This window comes from Actinia tenebrosa, unplaced genomic scaffold (assembly GCF_029948245.1).
Source record: "Actinia tenebrosa isolate PJP-AT-01 unplaced genomic scaffold, QUT_ActTen_1.0 PGA_scaffold17__23_contigs__length_9995812, whole genome shotgun sequence".
In the NCBI taxonomy this organism is placed as follows: domain Eukaryota; kingdom Metazoa; phylum Cnidaria; class Anthozoa; order Actiniaria; family Actiniidae; genus Actinia; species Actinia tenebrosa.
This window is the reverse complement of record NW_028292577.1, coordinates 3,729,807-3,752,156: the sequence shown is the minus strand read 5'-3', so window position 1 is coordinate 3,752,156 and position 22,350 is coordinate 3,729,807. Positions and strand designations below refer to the sequence as shown.

At 41.0% G+C, this 22,350-nt stretch overlaps 2 protein-coding genes across 3 annotated transcripts; one reads left to right on the top strand and one right to left on the bottom strand.

Moving 5' to 3' along the window:
• Nucleotides 1–12,548: 12,548 nt before the first annotated feature.
• On the top strand, nt 12,549–14,045 carry LOC116294782 (uncharacterized). Its single transcript, XM_089031873.1, has 2 exons — nt 12,549–12,670; nt 12,800–14,045. Exons 1-2 carry the CDS (start codon nt 12,549–12,551, stop codon nt 14,043–14,045), a joined length of 1,368 nt encoding a protein of 455 aa, XP_088887999.1.
• A 143-nt stretch (nt 14,046–14,188) lies between these two features.
• On the bottom strand, nt 14,189–15,740 carry LOC148910254 (uncharacterized). 2 transcript variants are annotated; one of them, XM_089031888.1, is made up of 2 exons: nt 15,538–15,740; nt 14,189–15,262 (listed from the first exon to the last, which is right to left on the bottom strand). In XM_089031888.1, exons 1-2 carry the CDS (start codon nt 15,562–15,564, stop codon nt 14,189–14,191), a joined length of 1,101 nt encoding a protein of 366 aa, XP_088888014.1. In that variant the 5' UTR covers nt 15,565–15,740. The 2 variants fall into 2 exon arrangements, with proteins under 2 accessions (XP_088888014.1, XP_088888013.1); XM_089031887.1 differs by having other exon boundaries at nt 15,544–15,711.
• Nucleotides 15,741–22,350: the final 6,610 nt, after the last annotated feature.

Below are 22,350 nucleotides of genomic sequence, written 5' to 3'. Positions count from 1 at the left end.
CAACCTTTAATTTGTTCGCTACTTAAACTCTACACTCAAGGTCATTGTCGCGACCGCGTGTTCAGTAAACCGTGTAATTCTTAGTTGGTCATAAACAAAGGTTAAAATACTTACCTAAAGCCATAGTTAACCTCTAGTCAATTTTTCCTATTGCTTTTTCCATTGGTTTAGTTCATTTTAAACGGTTTACCGACTTGTACATTAAACTTTGCAACCTAGTAATTTTCACTCGCGTATTGTAAACACTGCTAATCAGTATGCAATATTCAAATTACCTGTGACGTAATTTACGTATTTCCGTTTCTATTTATATCTAGCAAAACTGTATTTTATTCATAACTTTTAGCTATTTAGATAAGCTACAAATTTATTTTATCTCATTATAAATATTTTTCTTGTTTTCATTAGAGATATCCTGTAATCTCGTTCCCGTTTTTTTTCGAGTATTGTAAAGTTGTGTGAATTTTTCAATAAATTCTTTTGTCAAAACCACTTGCAATCTGATTCATAGCTGAGCGCCTTGCCGCCAGTTACATTTTTGGTGTCAGAAGTGGGATTGCAAGAAAGTTGACATTAGTAGTTACTGATTATTTACCAACGGGAACGAGATTGAAATCATGGCGGAAGAAGCTGTGGCTGCACTCACAGAGCAATTGGCTGCACTCAAGGCACAGCTGGATGGCATGCAGGCTGAAGGAGGACCCCCTGCCCAACCTGTTCCTGCACCAGTGGTACAAGTGACAGTGCCAAGGGAGAAGAAGCTGAGAAAGTATGCTGGTGGCAGAGACGACAAGGTGCTTGAAGACTGGATAGCGGATGCACAGAGGTCTGTGGCTGCCCAGAAGTTAACTTCTCAAGAGGCGGTGGATTTCCTGTACCATAGCTTAGAAGGAGCGGCTCGAGATGAAGTTCGACTAAGGCCTGCGGATGACTGGACAGACCCGGAGGGTTTCTTCAGGATTCTGAGAGACGTCTTCGGAGAGAAGCTCACCAAGACCCAGCTTCTCCAGAGGTTTTTCGCCAGAAAACAAGGTGACAGGGAGCCCATCCAGGACTTTGCCCATGCCCTGATGTCGATGGCGGAGCACATAACCAGAGTACACGTAGGAGCCCTGGAAAACAAGGACCAGAACCTCAGAGACACATTCGTTGAGAACTTGCGTGACAACCTGTTGCGCAGGGATCTCAAGCGCTATATCAGAGAACATCCCGAGAAGACCTTCAACGAGGTGAGGCAAGAGGCCTATCGTAGCTCGGAAGACACAGATAGAGGAGCACATCGCCATGCAGCGGCCAAGGAGGTGTTGGTGGAGAGCAACCAAGTAAATGCCATCCAAGAGCTTACAGCAGGACAGAAGGCCCTGGTGGAGAGGCTCATGCAGCAACAAAAATTGCTGGATGGGCAGCAGAAGCTGCTAACCCAACTTACCATGAAGTTAGCAAGCCCATCACCACCACGAAGTCCCCCACGTGGTCCGAGGAGATGTTACAACTGCCACGAGCTTGGACATCTTCGGCCGAACTGCCCAAAGCCCCTGAAAGACAAGGCACCAGCAGCACCACAGAAGGAGTCAAACTCCAGCTCTCCACGGCAGTGAGCCACGCCGTGGAGAGGAACTGTAGTGGCTCTAATTCTCTTTTTCAGAACGAAAAGTTTGTCGGGACAAGTCCCACAGTGGTGGCGAGGATTGGCGGAGTACCTGTGAAAAGCTTAGTGGATACGGGCTCCATGGTTACCCTCATCACCGAGTCGTTCTACAGGGAAAAGCTACAGCCAACCCTAGGAGACCTACACCCTGAAACAAGATTACTGCAGCTGCGAGGAGCTAACGGTTTGGACATCCCTTACATTGGATATATCGTCGCTACAGTAGAGATCGGAGGAGTGGTGGTCCCTGGGTGCGGCATCTTCATCACGAAGGACACAGCAGCCACTACAGTAATGCAGAGGAGGGTACCTGGCCTACTGGGAACCAACGTTCTTGGGCAGGTGCCCCAATACCAACAGATCCTGCAAGATGAAGAGAAGAAGAGTAAACGTAAAACTGGGTTCGTGAAAGTAGCCGGCTCAGACAAAGTCTGGGTCCCTGCTTTCACGGAATCTGATGTCTTGGTCACAGGCCCATCATGGGGCACTGATGCTGTGATCGAACCCCTTGGTGTACCAGTAGAAGGAAACCTCACCGTGGCCAGTACTCTCGTGGATACTACCAAGACGTGTTACTATGTCAGAGTTGCCAACCAGACGGCAAAGGACATATGGCTAAAGCCGAGGACGCGGATTGGAATTGTGCGAGAGGGAGAGATGGTCAAGAGAGGAGAGCAGTTGGAGTTCCTACACGAGAATAACATGGTGACAGTGTGCTGTAACCTTAGTGCTGACCCTCAGATGCCACCCCAACGGGAAGCTGTGGGCAAAGTACGTTGGCAAAGGATACAGACACCCCCTCACGGGATTACCCTGGAACATTTCCCCGGAACGGAACTTCAGAGGGAGAAAGCTCTCCAGATGTTCGAAAGAAATGAAGAGGTGTTCGCTTCATGTAAGGAGGACCTTGGCTGTACAAAGACAACATATCATCGCATCTACACAGACGATGATGTGCCTGTCACAGAGCGTTACAGAAGGATTCCTCCAAACCAATACCAGGAGGTGCAACAGCATCTACAAGACTTGCTAGAAAAAGGAGTGATATGTCCAAGTGAGAGTAACTATGCCTCCCCAATAGTGCTTGTACGAAAGAAGTCTGGAGCCTTGAGGATGTGCGTCGACTACCGGAAGCTGAACCAGAAAACCAAGCGTGATCAGTACCCCCTACCAAGGATAGAGGAATCACTGGAGGCACTGCGTGGCGCAAAGTACTTTTCCACCATAGATCTGGCATCAGCCTACAATCAAGTTGAAGTCCATCCTGATGATCAGCACAAGACTGCGTTCACAACGCCCATGGGTTTGTTTCAGTACACTCGGATGCCGTTTGGACTACAGAATGCCCCAGCGACCTTCCAAAGGTTGATGCAAGGAGTCTTCCGAGAGGACATACTTCGCACCCTGATGGTCTACCTGGACGACATCATAGTCTTCTCATCCACCATTGAAGAACATCTTGAGCGGTTGGAAACGGTATTCAGTAAGCTGAAGCATCATGGATTAAAGGTTGAACCAACCAAGTGTCAACTCTTCAGAGATCGGGTGTCCTACCTGGGGCACGTGGTCTCTGCTGACGGTGTCGAGACAGACCCTGAAAAGACAAAGGCAGTTAATGAGTGGCCAGTTCCCCAGACAGTGCGCGATGTGCGATCATTCCTTGGTTTCGCGTCTTACTACAGAAGATTTGTCCCCAAGTTCGCTCAAGTGGCAGGTCCGCTGCACAAGTTAGTTGCTGAGCTCGGGAGCGGAGGAAGTAACAAGACCACCCGGAAGCAGATTGGAGTACTGTGGACAGAAGAGTGCCACAAGAGCTTCAACAAGTTAAAGAATCTACTAACCTCAGCACCAGTACTGGCATACCCGGACTACACCAAGCCCTTCATCCTAGAGACGGATGCGTCCAACGAAGGATTGGGAGCCGTGCTGTCCCAAGAACAGGACGGAAGAGTCAAAGTGATCGCTTATGCCAGCCGAGGCCTGAGAGGTGGAGAGCGAAACATGGAGAACTACTCATCGAGGAAGCTGGAACTACTAGCCTTGAAGTGGGCTGTATGTGAGAAGTTCAGGGAGTACCTGCTGGGATCGAAGTTTGTCGTCTACACAGACAACAACCCGCTGACATACCTACAGTCAAAGAGTAAGCTGAAAGCTGTGGAGCAGAGGTGGGCTGCAGAATTAGCAAACTTCAACTTCACGATCAAGTACCGCCCTGGACGTCACAACCAGAATGCAGATGCTCTAAGTCGCATCAACCGAGATGAGGAACCAACCACAGTTGAAGTAAGAAGTACACTAGCCTACTCTACCAATACTACAGACCTACCAGAAGAAGTACGTCAACACTTGATGGTATCAGCAGCGTTCATAAGCAACACAGAGACAAGTGCACTGGAGGAGCAAGCAACCTCATTCCCAACCATACCTCTCACAGAGATCCAACGACTACAGCAGGAGGACCCATGTATCAGTCGTCTCCTCCACTACCGAAACCTTGGACGTCGGCCAAGTAAAAGGCAAAGCCAACAAGAGACAAGGGATACAAGGAAGTTGCTTAGTCACTGGAACAGGATTGAGGAAAGCCATGGAGTTCTCTACCGCCGTACAGGAGTCGGACAGGGAAGTGAGCTTCGGTTACTGCTACTCCCCACATCAATGAAATCACAAGTACTGAAGGGTGCGCACGATCAATGTGGACATCAAGGACAAGACAGGACAGAACAGCTCTTGAGGAAAAGATGTTGGTGGCCCGGTATGCAAGGAGATGTGAAGCAATGGATCTCAAATTGTGAAAGATGTGTCATTGCCAAAGGATCCTACCTTCCAGTCAAGACGCCGATGGGCAGCCTACTAGCTACTAGGCCATTGGAAGTGCTAGCGATGGATTTTACCTTGCTTGAGCCTGCAACAGATGGAAGAGAAAATGTCCTCGTGTTAACAGATGTGTTCACAAAGTTTACAATTGCTGTACCTACCCGTGATCAGAAAGCTACAACCGTAGTCAAGACCCTGATTAAAGAATGGTTCCTTGTGTATGGAATCCCCCAAAGAATACACTCTGACCAAGGCAAGTCATTTGAGGCAGAACTAGTCAAGGAGTTGTGTGCAGTGTATGGAATTAAGAAGTCAAGGACAACCCCCTATCATCCTCAAGGAAATGGGCAGTGCGAAAGATTCAACCGTACACTACATGAGCTTCTAAGAACTCTACCAGCAGAAAAGAAAAGAAGGTGGCCTGAACACCTGAAAGAGTTATGTTACGCCTATAATGCTACGCCACATGCAACGACTAGATACTCACCCTTCTACCTGATGTTTGGTAGAGATGCAAAGCTACCTTTGGACATTCTACTTCCTGATGATGACAGACAAGTGACAGTAGACAACCAGCAATGGATTACCAAGCACCAGACTCGTCTACGAGAAGCTTATACCACTGTGACACAAAACTTGAAGGAAGCTGCTACCGTCAGAAAGGAGATCCATGACCAGAAGGGCAGAGCACTGGCCGAACCACTACAAGTTGGAGAGCGAGTACTCCTTCGCAACCGTAAAGTCAGAGGAAGAAACAAGATTCAAGATAAATGGGACAACCAAGTGTACAAAATCGTTGAACGAAGAGACAACAATACATATGTCGTTGAAAGAGCTGATGGACATGGAGGAGATAAAGTTGTTAGTCAAGGAGAAATGCAAGTGTGTCCAAGACCAATGCTGGAGATACGAGGACGACACAGGCAAGCTGACAGGTCTAGACAAACATGTACTGCATCACCAGAATCATCAGATGAAGAAGATGACATTGGAGGAATGACAATCGCCTTTCAACCAATGACAGAACCAGCTGAACCTGATGATGATGATGATAGTGATGATGCGTCTGAGGAAGAACTGGCTGCACCTGTACTCCGACGTTCCACAAGGACAACGGCAGGCCAACACAGCAACCTCTATAATCTTCCAAGATCCGCACTTCAGCACTGACGAGTCCACCTGCGTATCATTGTTCCTGAATTTGCTCGAGGACGAAGCAAACAAAAAGGAGGGGCAAGTGTGACAGAGTCAAAAGACACTATTTTGGACAGTAATTATTTAGTCATAAATCTATATTTTTAATTAGGAATGCCTCGTGTACACATAGGAATGTAATTCTTTAGTTAACTGTTTGCGTGGAAAATGCGTAAGCAAGAAATAATTTCCGTGCGTAATTACATTACAGTGAGTCATGCCTAGGTTTGGCGCTTGTTTACGTAAGTTCGTGTTTGGGACATCCTGTTTGCGCCTAGGGCGTGCAACATTGCGTAGGATGTGTAAGGTCTTAAGAATGCAGGTTTTCCCATAAAAGTAGGCCCAAACTAAGCTTAAATCAGTGTAGTAAAAGTTCTTGAAGACGTTGCACATATCAAGACAAGGAATTCTCTACGATGTAAAGGTATGAATCTTTGAAGCCTTTTACACTTATACCTAGGATAGATTTAGGACAAATCTATGTTAATATCGTTAACTAGTCGTTATATTTTATAGCTTAGATTATTTATATATTTGTTAAGCATTCGTTTCATGTTGTTGTAATTCTAGTCGCATTAGCGCGTAATTTAGTACAAAGTTATTCACGCAGTAGTAATTTAGTAATCACGCTGAGTGTATCTTGTCTTTTAAACTCTTTAAAACGTTTACTATAGGATCGCTACCGCCTTACTCGCTTGTTTAACCTTTTTACTACGATAAATAGCCTTAACTGCGGGATAAAAGACCTTTTCTTTCCAACCTTTAATTTGTTCGCTACTTAAACTCTACACTCAAGGTCATTGTCGCGACCCGCGTGTTCAGTAAACCGTGTAATTCTTAGTTGGTCATAAACAAAGGTTAAAATACTTACCTAAAGCCATAGTTAACCTCTAGTCAATTTTTCCTATTGCTTTTTCCATTGGTTTAGTTCATTTTAAACGGTTTACCGACTTGTACATTAAACTTTGCAACCTAGTAATTTTCACTCGCGTATTGTAAACACTGCTAATCAGTATGCAATATTCAAATTACCTGTGACGTAATTTACGTATTTCCGTTTCTATTTATATCTAGCAAAACTGTATTTTATTCATAACTTTTAGCTATTTAGATAAGCTACAAATTTATTTTATCTCATTATAAATATTTTTCTTGTTTTCATTAGAGATATCCTGTAATCTCGTTCCCGTTTTTTTTCGAGTATTGTAAAGTTGTGTGAATTTTTCAATAAATTCTTTTGTCAAAACCACTTGCAATCTGATTCATAGCTGAGCGCCTTGCCGCCAGTTACACAATCCTGTGCAAAGCAACGAGAAATACAAAGATAACTGTACAAGGGGGGACTTACATGGTAATTGCCTTCTCTATAGAGCTGCAATTTCTTCTTTGAGCTCGTTCACCATTTCAGAGCAGTGTGAACAAGGAACGACTCTTTCGACCACTGGTTCAGCTTCAATCTCCTCGGATGTTGAAATGTATTCCGCATCCAAGTCGTATGGGGATCGTAAAAAGTGACCATTGTCCCCAAGAGATATTCCTTCAGTGACGGTGGATGCACTTACTGGAAGTACTGGAGTGTTCGACGGAAGTGCTGGAGCGCAATATGGAAGTCCAGGAGTGTTATAATAATAATAATAATAATAATAATAATAATAATAATAATAATAATAATAATAATAATAATAATAATAATAATAATAATAATAATAACAACAACAACAGCAACAACTTTATTTGTCAGGGTTTGCACCTTAACCATGACTGATAATTTTCAGGTGGCCCTCAGGATTATAAAAGATTTACATATATACAATATAAAGAATGTTATAAAGATGTAAATATAAAAAGAGAAGGATAAAACTAGTTTAAAAATATATATATACAAATAAGAAGTTATATATATGTATAATATAATTATTTGTCTAGATAAAAAGGTTGATAATAAATTTCTTAAAAATTATAGTTAATAAAATGTTTTTTAAAATGCTCTATTGTGGCGCTTTCTTTTGTTTCTTTGGGTAAACTGTTCCATATTTTGACAGATCTGTAGTGGAAAGTTTTTTGCCTACTGTTCGTCTTGTAAAGAGGAATCGTAAGTTGGGACTTGGTAGTTTGTCTAGTTGTCTTTCATTATTACTTGTGTAGTTGTTGCTGATGTATTTCGGAGCCAGATTGTTTTGACATTTATACATTAGTGTGGCTGTTAGTAGGTTCAAGTTTTTTAAAGAGTTCAATAGAGCTGATTACCCGAGTTTTATGAATGACGAGTATTGTACGACCTACTTTCTTTTGTAATTTGTGAATACGTTTAAGATCGTCTTTTGCGCACGTACTATATATTATAAGACATCGTCTTTTGTGCACGTACTATATATTATAAGACCGTAATCTATAATGGGTTGTATCATGTAGTTGTAAAACATCATGCGCGCAAAGTGAGGTAGAAAGGGTTTAATTCTTCGCAGGATTGCCAGTCTGCTGTTGATTTTACCGATAATGTGACTGATGTGGTCTTTCCAGGTTAGATGTTTGTAGATGTGTAGACCCAGTAGTTTATGGCATTCAGTTTGCTTGATTTGAGATGAGTCAATAAATAAGGATATTTGTTTGCCGTCTTTTATCTTTGGTCTGGTGCAGATAGGCATCATTTAAGTTTTGTCCTTATGGATGATTAATGTTAGATTGAAGTACTGCAGTGTTAGATGGACTAAGTACTGGAGTGTTAGATGGATGTGCATGAGTATTAGATGGGCTAAGTGCTGGAGTGTTAGATGGATGTACATAGGTATTAGATGCATGTACATGAGTGTTAGATGGAAGTACTGGAGTTTCATAGTTGTTAGTGTGAAATTGTGAATGTCGGTTCGATACAGTGGAAGGCTGCTGTCATGGGTGATGACATCAACTTCTGTTGCTTAACCCGTATACCATTCCTTGAAGAAAATAGCTGCTTGCGTTTTTCCCGCCTCTATGTATCTCAGCGTTCTTTTTATTTTTTAGTTCCTATTTCGTGTTTCCCTGCTTCTGTTGTAGTGGGGTATTGTTTGTTTTCTTTGTTATTTCGTTTTGGTTTTGGTGACCTTTATTTTGTTCATCAATCTCCAGAGCAATTCTTGATTTTTTTTGGTGGTCGCTTTTTGGCCGTGACTTCATTCTCCATTTTTTCAGCAACCTTAACGTACTCCAGTTCGAGTTCCTCCTCGTTATCTGAAATACAGTTTATTTATTGCGAAAAAATATATTACAGTCAAAGAAGAAGTTAATCACCACTGCCCTATAAATAGTTAAGACTAATCGAGGCAGGACAGTGGTTTAGAAGAAAATATACAAGAATATTCGTATTCTTATTACAATTAATACTTCGAGACGAATAAAAGTAAGAAAAATATTTGTCGAAAAAAGGCAAAAAGCTACTAAGAAATGAGAAGAATGGTTTCCAAGTGAGAATAGAAGATTAGGGTTATGAAAACTAAGCCAGATTGAGCCAGATATAACTTGAGACAAATAAAGAAAAATAAGAAAAATAGTATAACTTAATAACAATCAGAATAAGATTGAAAATGATTATGTTCATTGCCGAAAAATGAGGTCTTAGGCGCAGTTTCCACCACAATTACACAGACCTGTGCATGCCAAATTAGCCTTTGAACATTTGCACCGTCCACCACATCCAAGCTTACATCCGCATTTGATAAGTTCGTAACAAGTATCCTTTGCTTGTGGAAGAGATGTCCAGTACGGTACCCAAGAGTGTTCCTCGTCTTGCTTCCAAACCCAATCACAAGGAGATGGAACCACTGGCTGCGTCACTAGAGTTTGGCCCCACACATATGCTCCTTGGTATATGGCTCTCTTGACTTGGAGGAATGTATTCAAGGCTTTTTGACTTCTTGGAGAATAATTCTTGCCTCTGCTTGTTGACACTACTAAGACTGATTATTCGGTCATATAAAAGGATCACAAACCGCTCGATCGTAGCCATTAACAAATCATTATCGATGTCATTAGGTGTTGCAGACAGAGCTCTGAGCACTGGCGTTAGTTCAGGGAAAACGTTCCACACATCCCACGCCGTTTTCTTTCCACGCCCATAGAAAAATGACACTGTATCGCATCCTGTTATGGATGAAACATGGGTAATGCTGAAAATTTCTCTTGTCCTAATGTTTCTGCTATGGAGTGCACAGGTAAATATGCAAGTGTCTTTCCAGAACCGTATGCGATCCACAGCTCATTTGCCTTAATGGTGTGAGCAACTGAAATGGCCAACGCGACCACATCCGTATCACTACTTCTGATCTTTATTTGATGATGGCCACAAACACATGCATCCATTGCATGAAGCATCAAGTGAGTGTCGGCCTCTTCGTGGGTACAGGGTGCAAGGTTGTCTAAATCCATTCTATTAGATGATGTCAGTACATTTTGGCCATGTGTCGTATAGTTTTCCTTGCCATAAGGAATTGCCAGTGAAACCACCTTAAAAGTATGTGGAATATTATAATTTGTTATCATCAAGACAAGTTTTATTCCATCATAACATTTTTGTCATAACAATATCTCTTACCTTGCTTGCAAGAAGTTTAAAAAGCTCATCTTTGCTGTTGTCCACCCGAAGAAATCCTTTCCAATCAATAGGTATCAATGTTGATGAAAGAACCTTTTGCCGTTGTCCAGAGCCTCTTTTTTCTCGTGTTGAACTTTTCAAAGAATTCTGTCGATAGTCATCCCATACGACGTCAACTCTGCTTGCCATCTCAAGCTGTTTCAGGATATAAGGGGCAAACACAGTATTGAAGTATTCCTCAAATGTAAGCGCTGTCTTCGGTGGTAGCATTTGGACTATAACGGCCCCATCAAGAATGACGGCATCAACGGTTGGCTTTTCCATAGTCTGTACTGTTGCATTGCGAAGACATTTGACCAAATCTGCTTTCTGCCCTGCTCTGATCTTTCCAATTTGTGCGAGTGGTAGAGGCCAAGGCTGGTTCTCAAATGCAAAGAATTCTTCCAGATTTCCATCACGACTTTAACAGGCAATATATAGCCTAGAAAACAAAGCGCAGTCCTCCTTCAATTCTTTTACTTTCGCTTTGTCTTTCAAAATAACCTTCTTGGACTGGGTGCTAAAGGTTGGGAGGTTGTTCTTTTTTAAAGGGTCAGTAATCGGCTTCTTTCGGTTAATAAATCGTTCTTTCACAAAGGTTTCGAATTGTTGTTCACCGATTTTCTTCACATCTCGCACGGTCTTAACGGCAGCATTCATCACGTCCTTTGTATGGATTGCCATTAGCTCTTCACCTTCTTCTGAAAAAGGGCTTCCAAACTCCTCAAAAGCTGCCACCAAATTTCCAACATCTTTAGCAAATGCACTTTGCACACCTGGCTTTTGCTCATGGTGTCGCTGGTCTTCAGCTGTGAATATGTTGCCCTCAAACTCTTCCACCATTCTTGCAACCTCCGGGCCTGCTACCATTCATCTTCTGAGAGCTGCAGGGCTTTCTGTAAGTCCCACTGCGCCACCTTCACCTTTCACCACAGCGTTGACTTGCTCGTGTGCATGGTCTAGGACTATTCATGAAAATACCTTCTTTGTCTTGTGCACCACGAAAGAGCCGTTTGTAAACTGTTGATGCACATCTGGATGCTTAATCGCAAGTTCAGACATGTCACGATAATGCACAGAAAGCCACCGAGCGTAGTTAAGATGGTCCAATGCAAAAATCCAAGGTAAAAGCTCCTTTATCGCCTTGATGTAGGATGCAAAGTTGGCTTCCCTAAATGACGTCACGAGGTAAAGACAATTGTGGGATCTTCTTTGACATTTCCTCTTTCCACTCCTCCATTGGCTTAGCTACTTCATTCCCTGTAATATTGGCAGTAAAGGCGTTGTATCCTTTGATCATAAGAATATAAAGACTTGCTGCGGTTACTGGATGTGCATGTCGAGTGCGGGTGAGATGTTTTACCGCTATGAAAGAATCCGCAACACCTTGCGTAGCAACTCCAGCATTGCAAAGAGCTTGTGTCCAACCACTGCCAGTCAACCACTTGCCAAGCACCTTGAAGGCTGACATTTCTATGTGGAGCCCGCCAAACATGAAAACAAATTTATCTTCATTGTATTCATGACCAATCGTCCACTGAATTTGTTTGGCCAGAGCAAAGAGAGGTTGATCTAAAGCAATAACTTTAATTTGGGTAGGGTTAACATGTTCTACAGCAGATTTGATCACTTTCATAGAATGCGCAATCATTGCCAGTGAATGGGCATTTTCCAGAAACATGGGTAGAAGTGAAATGATGGCAGGTTCGTAACATGGCATCGTTGATTGTGTTGCGAGGTATGCAGCCCAGGAAACTGAGTCATCTTTATCAAGTTCTTCCTTAGAGAGGAGTTCTTTAGTATTTCTTAGCCAGTCGTTTTCATAATCACTTTCTTGAATTGCAGAAGTTAACTGTACGGCAATTTCTGGGGCAAAAAACTCAGCTGGAGGTTGGGCCAGTGGTTGTACTTCAATGTACGATGATGGTAGTTGGACTATCTTCTTGGAACTAGAACACGTTATGGGGTCAAAAGTATCGATGGTTCTACAATATCCTTGTTCCTCGGTTATAGAGTAGTCAAGTGTGACGTCACGTTGCCATGGAGCTAAAAAATGCTGTTCTAAACAACTCCTTCATGCCAGGCGCCATTAGCGTGACTGCTTTGTTGTGAAGACTTCAGCTCTATTTAATTGCTAAAACAATCGTCTTTACCAAAGAAAAAGACTTGAATTAGTTTAATTGGGACATACTGTTTAAATAGTTTTGAAAAAAAAATAAAATCGCTTGAAAGACTGAAGCAATAATTGACGTCTAAAAGTTGCCGTAACGAAACTTCGAGGAAAACATGGTTCAGTGCTTTGCTCCTGACTGCAATCACGCTTCAGAGAGCCATACTTGCAGGTTTTTTGGATTCCCAAGTAGTACAAAGAAAGTAGAAGATTACAAGCGGTGGATTAAACTCTTAAGGTAAGTTATTCTTTATTAATCGCACAATTCCGCGCTCAGAGATATCGCGGACCAGAACGTTCAAACTAAGAGATTGTAGCGTCGGGGTTTCGCTTTATTTCATACTAAAACAAGTTATTAATTTTATAGACGAGCTGACAGATTTCCAGGCAAGCATTCACGAGTTTGTAGCTTCCACTTTCGAGACGGTATCAAAGAAAACGGACCGGAGATTTTTAAGAGAAACGCGACTTCTCTGTTTCTACCCGATGATTACTCAAAGGCAAAGAAAAGCAAGAAGGTAAAGACATGCGATTCAAACGAACAAGAAACAATCGCAGAGATGGTAGAGAACTATAAGGAAAAAGAAAATGAATGCAACAAAATTAAGGAAAGACCCTCTGTCACAGAGATTGTTCTTCAAGCAGAACTAGAAAGTAAATCACGGGTATTAGAAAGCTGCAAAAAGAGAGAGAATTATCATCGAACTCATTACAGTGTCTCTACCTTGAGCCCCGAGGTAATAAGAATGGAGACTGGACTCCCTACAAAAGAGGTTTTCGATATTGTAGTTAGTTATGCCTTAAGGTTTAAAGAATCAATTCGTTATTTTTATGGTTGGACAGTTACTTCGATTTCTTTTGAAGATCAGATATTTATAACCTTAATGAAAGTGAGACAAAACTACACCAATTTGCACCTAGCTCAATTATTTTATTGCAGTGTGGCTACGATTACCAATATTGAAATTACTTTTTTATACGTTTTACACGAAATATTATTTAGAGATGTTATGACAACTATTCCCTCACGGCACAAGAATAGCACTTGTACACCATCTTCATTTTCAGGTTTTGCTTCTTGCAGAATTGTCATTGACTGCACTGATATTGAGGTTGCAACCCCAAGGCTAATGAGCCAGCAAAGTGCAACTTATTCCAGTTATAGGGGGATGAATTCGTTTAAGGTTTTAGTTGGTGTTGCACCTAATGCAGTCATTACTTATGTTAGTCCTCTTTTTCCCGGGTCAATATCAGACAAAGAAATTGTTGACAGCTCACGGTTTTTAAAGCACTTAGAGGCAGGGGACTTGATTTTAGCAGACAAGGGATTCCTTATTGAAAATATTGTCCCAGTTGGCGTCTCTGTAAATATTCCCCCTTTTTTAAATAATGGAAGATTCACTGAAAGTGAAGCTAAGGCAACCAAGTCAATTGCTAAGTGCCGTATTCATGTTGAAAGAGCCAATGCTAGGCTGAAAGATTTTAAAATTTTGAGTTTTGTACCTTCTTATCTTAGATGTCATGCAGATATTCTTTTTCAGTTGGTTGCTGCATTGGTAAACCTTCAATTCCCTCTTATAAAAGAGGTCTGTGAAGGGACAAATTTTGACTAGAAATTTTTTTTTCCAGGGTGCAGAATTCCAGGTTTATAGTATTTAAATATTTTTTTAAATTAAAGTTCTATTATTCTATTATTTACAGTTTTGTTTGTAAAAAAAATATGACAAATGTATAACTATCTTGAAATAAAACACTATTAAAGTTCTCCTTCTGTTATTTTGGGAAAAATGTGAAAGTAATAGAAATCTGTAAGTACATCTATATTGGCTGCCCATTCTTCATCTCTCTTTATGGTTATTATGGCTGCATCTTTAGTGGTCCAGACCACAAAGTAACAGTATTTTCTCTTTGTGAGGAACATTTGGCCTTGGACCTGATGCCAATACACATGGTCTTGCTTGAGTGTAATGTTTTTATCATCATCTGATTTAAGGCAAAATGAATCACTCTTGACAGCTTCCGTTATGGTCTCATTTCTCTGGGTGTATGGGCATTTCACCTCCAGCACATGCTGTTGACCAACAAGCCCATCAGGGGAGGCACCAAGCACACCACTCTCGTCTAGCCACAAACCAGTCTCTTCCACAGGTAGGACAGTTTGAGACACAAAGTACTTGACTGCCTCTTTTTCGTTATTCATACCCCACTGAACTGCTTTAACCCTTGACAAGTCGTATTCTCCCAAAAGGCGCTTTAAAAGAGACGGTGTTACTCTCTTACAATTCAGTACACTGCCAAAGTTGCTTGCAGTCAAGCGGCCCTTTCTTGCTAGGTGCCAGGAAGAGTTTTCTCTCTGTCCTATGGTAAGACTGGTGACAACATCTATGACATTCACAGATACTTTGGCTTTCTCTTGGATGTAGGCAATTTGGTTAGCCTGACCGTCAATTTCTAAAAAGTCTTCACAAAATATCAACTCTTCTATGGTTGGGATAGGCAATGGCTTTGTGTGTGGAGGCTCAGGACTTAATATCCACCAGAGTCCTGTGAATGTGCCATACTCATGCAGCTTTGAGAATAAATAGTTTCTATCTTCTTGATCTGGGGCTCGAGATAATGCCTGGTATTTCTTGCTTGGAGGAAACATTTCCGTGACGGACTGTGGTGTAGTGTTTGTTGCCTTTTTCTTCTTCCACGAACACTCAATGTCAGTTCTACTCAAATTGTGAATACCATGAATAAATAGTGCCTCCGCATGACTGCATTTAAACTCTCCTCTTGGGCATTCACATTCTGTCGATTTTATGGCATTGCTGTCGCTAAGATATATCTATGATGAAATAAAAAAGACCAAAACAATAAGTCTTCACTAGAGTGAGCGGCGAGCGAAGTGTAACAGACGATCTACTATGATTATGTAGCCCGTAACTTCTATGTGGTCCTACTTGAAATTATTCCAAATCACTTCACATTAGAGTTCTATTTATGAAAATCAAATTTATCAGTTATTGATACATATAAATCAAAGAATAATGCTGAGAAAATGAGGACTGAAGACGTGATTGCTTATACGTCAAGAACAATATTTTGAGTCGCTGAACTTACCGTAACTTTATACGATTTCTGCTTCATACTAGCGTGAACTTGACCTCTAATTACACCGTCATGCTATTGAAAAGTTTCTACATGTCCAGAATTAAAGTGGTTTCTTCCTCTGGATATAGATTTTTGCTCTCCAGAGAAGAAAGAACTAAGAGACGCGATTGACAGAGCCGCCATCTTGGTTTGTTTAGAACAGAAAAATCGGTAGCCAGGGTAACGTGACGTCAAGGCTTGACCACTCTATTGGATGTTGCACCAGCGAAATTGCGGTACCATGAAAGGAGTCATGCGCGCTCGTTGAGCTCGGGTTATGGTCAATGTTGTCGACCGCCGCAGTAATGAAAAGTCCCTCCCTGAGATTCGCAGGACATACAGCTCCTTCACTTTCATATCTTTCGATGACACTGTTGGTGATTTCAGTATTGATTGAAAGCAGTCTGTCATATGATATACACATCCCCATTTTGTAAAATCTATCAATGAGACCTTTGTCTCTAGTTGATCCATGAATTTTTAGTGCAGTAGAAATAGGTAGAGGACACTCTCTAGATCTTATATGATGAGTACTACCTGTAGACCCTGGTCGATCACGAGCTCGTGAGATACTATTAAAAAGAATAAGTTGGGTGACAGTAAGGCATGCTTGGCTGTCAGCTGGTTCTGCTGTTTGGTTGGGCCTTTAATTATCATGCCTATCAACGTTATAAGAGATGCAGGAATAGAATATTTCAGGCAGTCGGCAGCAAATGTCCCGTTAAAAGAGTTCTTTACCTGTAGCATATCTTTCCTTATAATGTTTGCTGTTTTTGCCAGATGCCAAGCCTCAGAATCCTTTCTTTCTGCTTTTCTCACAATTCCTGCGATGTCCTGCTTCAGCACCAACAACACCTCTCTTCCTTCATTATGTGCAGTCAAATCAGGAAAAGCCACCAAAATCCTTTCTTTTAATCTGGTCGTATTTATTTTCCCTGGCTCAATTCCAAACCCCTGTGCTTTTAAATGATAAACTTTTGCTAAATCAGAAAGCTTAAGCACTGCAAATTCTTCGCATTCAAGATATTCGTCGATGTAAGCAAGGAGCTCTGCAAAGGCAAGTTCTTCAGGTTCAATTGTTGAATTGACGTTGATAGCTTTGGTAGCTAACAGTTTCAACTTTCTTGCTCGCTTGTAAAGACCAACTAGGCATTTTGCATGATACATTGCATCAGTTGCTATTAAGTCACCAACAGAAAGCTTTGCAATAAGTTTGGTATCTTGCAAAAGAATGGCACAGTCTCGCACTTTTTGGTCAACTTCAAGTGTGGAAGCAGCATGAAGGTTTATAGGACTGTCCAGTTGTTCACAAAACTCACAGTGACTCTGTGACAGACAGCTCTGGGTACTAGATCTCCGGGATTTGATCAGGTTTGAACTAGCTTCTTCGCTTATGATATCGCCTTCATCCTTTTCATCTTTCTCTACTTCGCTGAGTTTTCTTTTCTTTGCACGCTCTAACTTTGTGTTGCTGAAAATGTCTCTGCAAGACTTGTGCCACATTGCTTTCCTTTCACGAAGAGTTTCTTCTATTCCTTCACCTTTATCTAGAAGGGAAACATTTAAATTTGCTGGGGTAAATCCCAGGCTTTGAAATGCCTCAACATTAGTTACAAACGAGGTGTATCCAGCACCAGCATCTTTTCTCTTCGAATTTGCAGGGCACTGTAGATCTTCTTTTGCCCCTTTTTGGCAAATGATACAACTTTTCCAATCCATTATTAATATACTGAAACCTAAATCAAACTTCAGCTAAATCAGTCGAGGAGAATAGAGACTTAAACTGGAAAAAACGAGCTCATCTTTATAGACTGTAAGTAATCATGGTGGCTGCCATCTTGAAAACCGTGAGTAGCCTAGGTTCTAACCGCAAATTTGGGTTGGCGCCATATCCAAAATTGTTTCTCTTAGCGTTATTAGTAATCTGGCCAAGTTTCATGCTTTTATCATTAAAGTGAACAATTCAGCATTTTTTTGGTTGATAACAGCTGGACTATAAAATGCATCTACCGTAGAAAACATTTTGTTGGTTTAATTTTCATGAAACTTATGATGCATATATATTTATATAATAGTTGGGATACTATGCGCGTGTTGATTGGTCGAGAGCAATTGTGTGTTATTAGAGAACAGACGACAACTTTATTTGTCCACTCTCTTATAGGATTTACAGCATTTGTTTTGTATATGTACAATATAGATAATTTATGAATAAATCTAAATAGTATAAAAACACAGTTATTTATAGTATATATATACTAAGGCAGATGAATAAAAGGACAGTACAGGTTGTCTGTAATAACCACAAGGCTAAGTAAAAACAGACAGCCCGTTCTATGTTATTAAGGAAAGATAATTTTAAGTCAAGTTAGATGGCACAAAGTGTAGTGTTTGTTACTGATATAATATTTTTGGCACTAAATAAAGTTATAAATAACAGAGGCACAGATGACGTCAGAACGGTTATTTCAAACATTTAGCACATGGTCAGTCGCCATTTTGAACAGGAAAAAAAACAGTGAAAAGTATAAATTGTTTGATTTAATTTATTATTATATTAGTATAGGTAATGACATGATTTCGAGTTCAATTTGGAATTAATTTGCACGAGTTTGTTTTTCAAAAAGTCCTTAATGGCTGAACGCAATTTGGGCTTTTTGAAAAACAAACCAGAGCAAATTAATCCAAATTGAACGAGAAATCATCTTATTACCTTTTAATAATATACATTAAAAACTTCAACCAAATTAGATAGAAAAAAGACGTGTTGGAAAAAATGCACGAAGCGAAGAACTCGTTTGTTTTGCGATTATTTTTGTGAAGAATCGGTTTACAAAATAATATCTTATTTACAAAGCAGGAAAGAAGTATGAATAACAAAGATTACTTTTTGATCTTTAAAAAGTTAAAACATGTTTAGAAATCATTTTTTTCATCTTCAAGACTTCAAATATTTGGAAATTTTTTTGAGAAAACAAGTAAGCATATTGCGAAGAAATTCTGCAAAACTTACATGAATCATCGAATAACCTCTTTTTTCAATTCCTAAACACTCAAAGGAAAGTTGAATAAGCTGCTTTCTTCGTACAGAAGTGTTATTTACCTCTTTACGGATAAGGTATGCGAAAGCTCTTGAAGTTTCAACATCAAGTTTCAACGTCTCTCGCTTCGACTTTCGCGTCAAGTGACCTTAAACAGCTGTAAAATGGCCCGACTAATGTTTTCTTTCCTTTTTAATTCTCAAATAACAAGAAGCGAGTCCTCCTTTTGACATTCTCAACCTTTTTGCTGGTTTTCAGCTGATGAAGCTTGACGTTTTTAGCATTTTTGAATCCACCTTTAAGATGAAAATCCGCCATCTTGAAATTTCTGAGAAATTTCAGAGGGAAGTCTGTTCTGTTGCTATAGTAACTGCTATAATCTGATTGCTTAATTCAATTTCTATTGTTTTTTAGCCAATTAGAATCCTAAAAATTTGAAATCTGAACTGGTATTTCAGTTTTTTGCACTGGTATTTCATTTTTTTGCACTGCTGTGAGCCAATCATGATTTTAAAATTTTTTAATGTATATTATTATAAAAGAAATAGATTCCATTTTTCCGTGCGTCGGTTGTCTTATAGATATTTTACGTCTCTGGCATACTTTTTTTGCTCCCGTGCGGGCCGAAGGAGCACCATACTTAAGAAAAAATGGTAAACCATCGAGTTGATTTTTCATGGCTTGGCTGACGTCACTTCTGTCCGTCCGTCCGTGTACGCAACACAGGAATCCTGCTTGATGTCAAAGCAAAACTGCTCACAAATGCGGCTCTCAAATGCACAGAAAAAGTCGCTTTAGGACAAGTTATCTACCAAAAACAATTTAAAAAAAACTTTCATGTAGTCAAAAATGAATCAAGAAGTGTTCTTCAAGAATTCAGGTGCGTGTTTTTTAGCAAACAATCGTATATTAGTATTTTATGCTCACTGCATACTCATTACCGAGCCACGGGAATTAAGATATGGAAGGTGACCGCGACTGCTGGCAATGAGAATGCGAAAAGCATGCGATGCGTCGTCAACCGCCACCAGAGGAAGTGGGTGGGGTGAATCTTACTCTCTCCATAGGCAGCTTCCGATGGAGTGATTCATGGATCTGGATGTGGCGCTTATATATGCGAGGGTCGCAAAGCATTACACCCCCACTGCGCAAACTCCATGTCCATAAATGGGGTGTTGCTAAATTCCTACGTGACACGCTAATTATGTATGCAGTGAGAATAGTATTTAATCCTAACTGCACACTCATTACCGAGCCACGGGAATTAAGATATTGAAGGTGACCGCTCCTGGCATACCATGTGCTAGCTTACGCTTCACACAATAAGACAAGTCTAGAAATCGTACACAAATTCAACAACACCTCATTCCATTTCGCAGAATTCTTAAATTTATTTGCAGACTGATGATTATATTCACAAATTGGCCAGAAATAATCTACTCAGCGTGTTTCTCAACCACACGTGATAAGTTACTGGGGTGACTTAGTGGGGTCGGTGCAAGAAGTAACCTCCTGATAAGGAGATATCCAAAATAGAACATACCTCTAGATGATATGCGATCCCTGCAACCGGGCAGACTGCATTCTCAGGAAACTTAGTAATAGGGACCGAATGCGTAGCCCCTGAATTCTTAGCGAATGAAAAGGTAAGTAGATAGCCCTCACGGTCTTTAAGCTGTGAGACATTACAAGTAAAGACACGACCCTGGTCGGAGGATCTTCCGCCCGTAAAAAACTCAACCACAAAAAATGTAACGTCCCGTACGAGTAAATATTTATCAAACTTTGAAAGGGAGCCAGAAGCACCAATGCTATCTTTAAGGAAATCAATGAGTTGCTTAAACTTCTGAAAAAACAAAGGAACTGCCTTAGAGGGTAGGATTGCCTGTTGTGCTTGTTCCTCCCTTACAAACTTTAGATAACTCTTGATTCTGGCGTGCGTGATAGGGTTGGAGTTACCCAAACGACCTATCTTATTTAAAATGGCCCTAAGACGGCCTAACAAGAAATCTACAGAACCCGCGGCAAGGTGCCTTGGGCACGCGCAGTTACGCCGGGAACAATCAGGATCATGCACGACAGGTACTATCGAGCGCCATAAGGTCGAACGTGTGTGGGCCAAAATGGCGCTCGATTTTCATCCAGCCATCGTAAGATAACTGAGCATCCAAATCGAGCAACCTCCTTGAAGGTTCGTCGGCCTGGTTGTGACGGCACTAATTCGGGCGAAGGTAACGGACCAACGAAGGGATGGGATCCCTGTGTAACGCCCTGTATAGGAAAATCTCCACTTCTAATATTCTGTGCTGCCAAATTAACACGGGACACAAAGTTGGAAGAATTGGCCTAAAACACTTAAAAGCAAAAATCGAACATAAGGGTGACGCAAATATCTGATACGCCGAAACACAGGGAGCCCAACCCTTCGTTGATCCGGATATTCGGACTATGTCCGGGTGGAAGCAGAGGATGCCCTCCGGATCAACGAAGGGAAGAGGGTTGTAAATGACAAGATATGAGCAAATGAAATTAGGCTACCTTTAATAATGCAAAAACGCGAAAGGAGGAGACGAAATGGTCAAATACGAAGGAGGAAATTTATTGACCATTAAAGATTGTTACAACTCATATTTCAATAGGGCGCAAAGCCACGTTTACGACCCTGACCCCGCCAGGGGCCTCTCCCACTCCCACGCCTAGGTCGCCTTGGACATGACCTGGCAAAGTGCCGCCAGTCGTCACAGTTGCAACATTGAACATTCCCGGCAGAGTGGCTAGTGGGGGTTGCGACAATCTCATCTTGGGCGGCTGCGTACACCTCAGCTTTAAAGTTACTTTGCGATCTTGCTAAACGGACAAGATTCTGGAGCAGCTCCAGTGCTTCTTGATGGTCAAACATCCTCGGGGACCTGTTCAGATGTCTCCGTAGAGCTGCCACCGCCGAAATGCAACTCTCCATCGCCTTCTCTTGTTCCAGGGCCTTTAACTTTCCCTCTAATGCTTTAATGCGGTCAATCTACAAACTTATGAAAAAACTTTATAAACCAGTGACCACACCTAGAAACCTTACCCGCAATAAACCGTCACTGTTATTGCCAAAACAGTTAAACATTTATACCAAAGCAAACAACACTATTTTTACTAGCAGTAAAGGGGGAAGCTTTTCAATAAAGACATTTAGTTCGAAAAAACAAACTGTAGTCGGTCTTTTCAATCTTTCTTAGTTTTTGTTGGTATTTAAAATATTTTACCATCTGAAGATATAAGGGATCTTTTTCATAGTCAGAAGTACTAGTATTAATTGTTGATGCAGTACTTGTATTCAATCTCTGATTCTCAACTTGAAAATTAACTTCAGTAGTAATAGCAGGAGTTAATGCAGTACTGGTATTTTCAACATGTAAATGAACTTCATTGGACACATGCCAGTGATTGCCTTTCCCCTGTCCACAGGTTTTACTTTTCTTTGCTTTCTTTTTCTGCTTTGACCTCTTGATATAGGCCATTCGACTTGTTTTATTGTGCTTTCCCATCGTTAATTCCTTTTAAAAGAAATGGGCATCGAACGAGATTGGCGTGGTAAGGTTATATGATTTTAGCTTAGTACACAACGCACTCACAAAAATTTCGCAATCAATTTATTTTAAAACGGCAATAGTTTTAAATTGAGGATCATGTGGGCATTATAAATAGTAATATTATTACTATTATTAAAATACACATACTCACCTAGGTGAAGAAC

Excerpts from the sequence above, each read along its gene's own strand:
- LOC116294782 (XM_089031873.1), top strand. The coding sequence starts at position 12,549 with ATGGTTCAGTGCTTTGCTCCTGACTGCAATCACGCTTCAGAGAGCCAT. Across the intron at positions 12,671-12,799 it reads CGGTGGATTAAACTCTTAAG|ACGAGCTGACAGATTTCCAG; the intron begins GTAAGTTATTCT and ends TTAATTTTATAG.
- LOC148910254 (XM_089031888.1), bottom strand. The coding sequence starts at position 15,564 with ATGAAGCAGAAATCGTATAAAGTTACG. Across the intron at positions 15,263-15,537 it reads AGAAATCGTATAAAGTTACG|ATATATCTTAGCGACAGCAA; the intron begins GTAAGTTCAGCG and ends ATTTCATCATAG.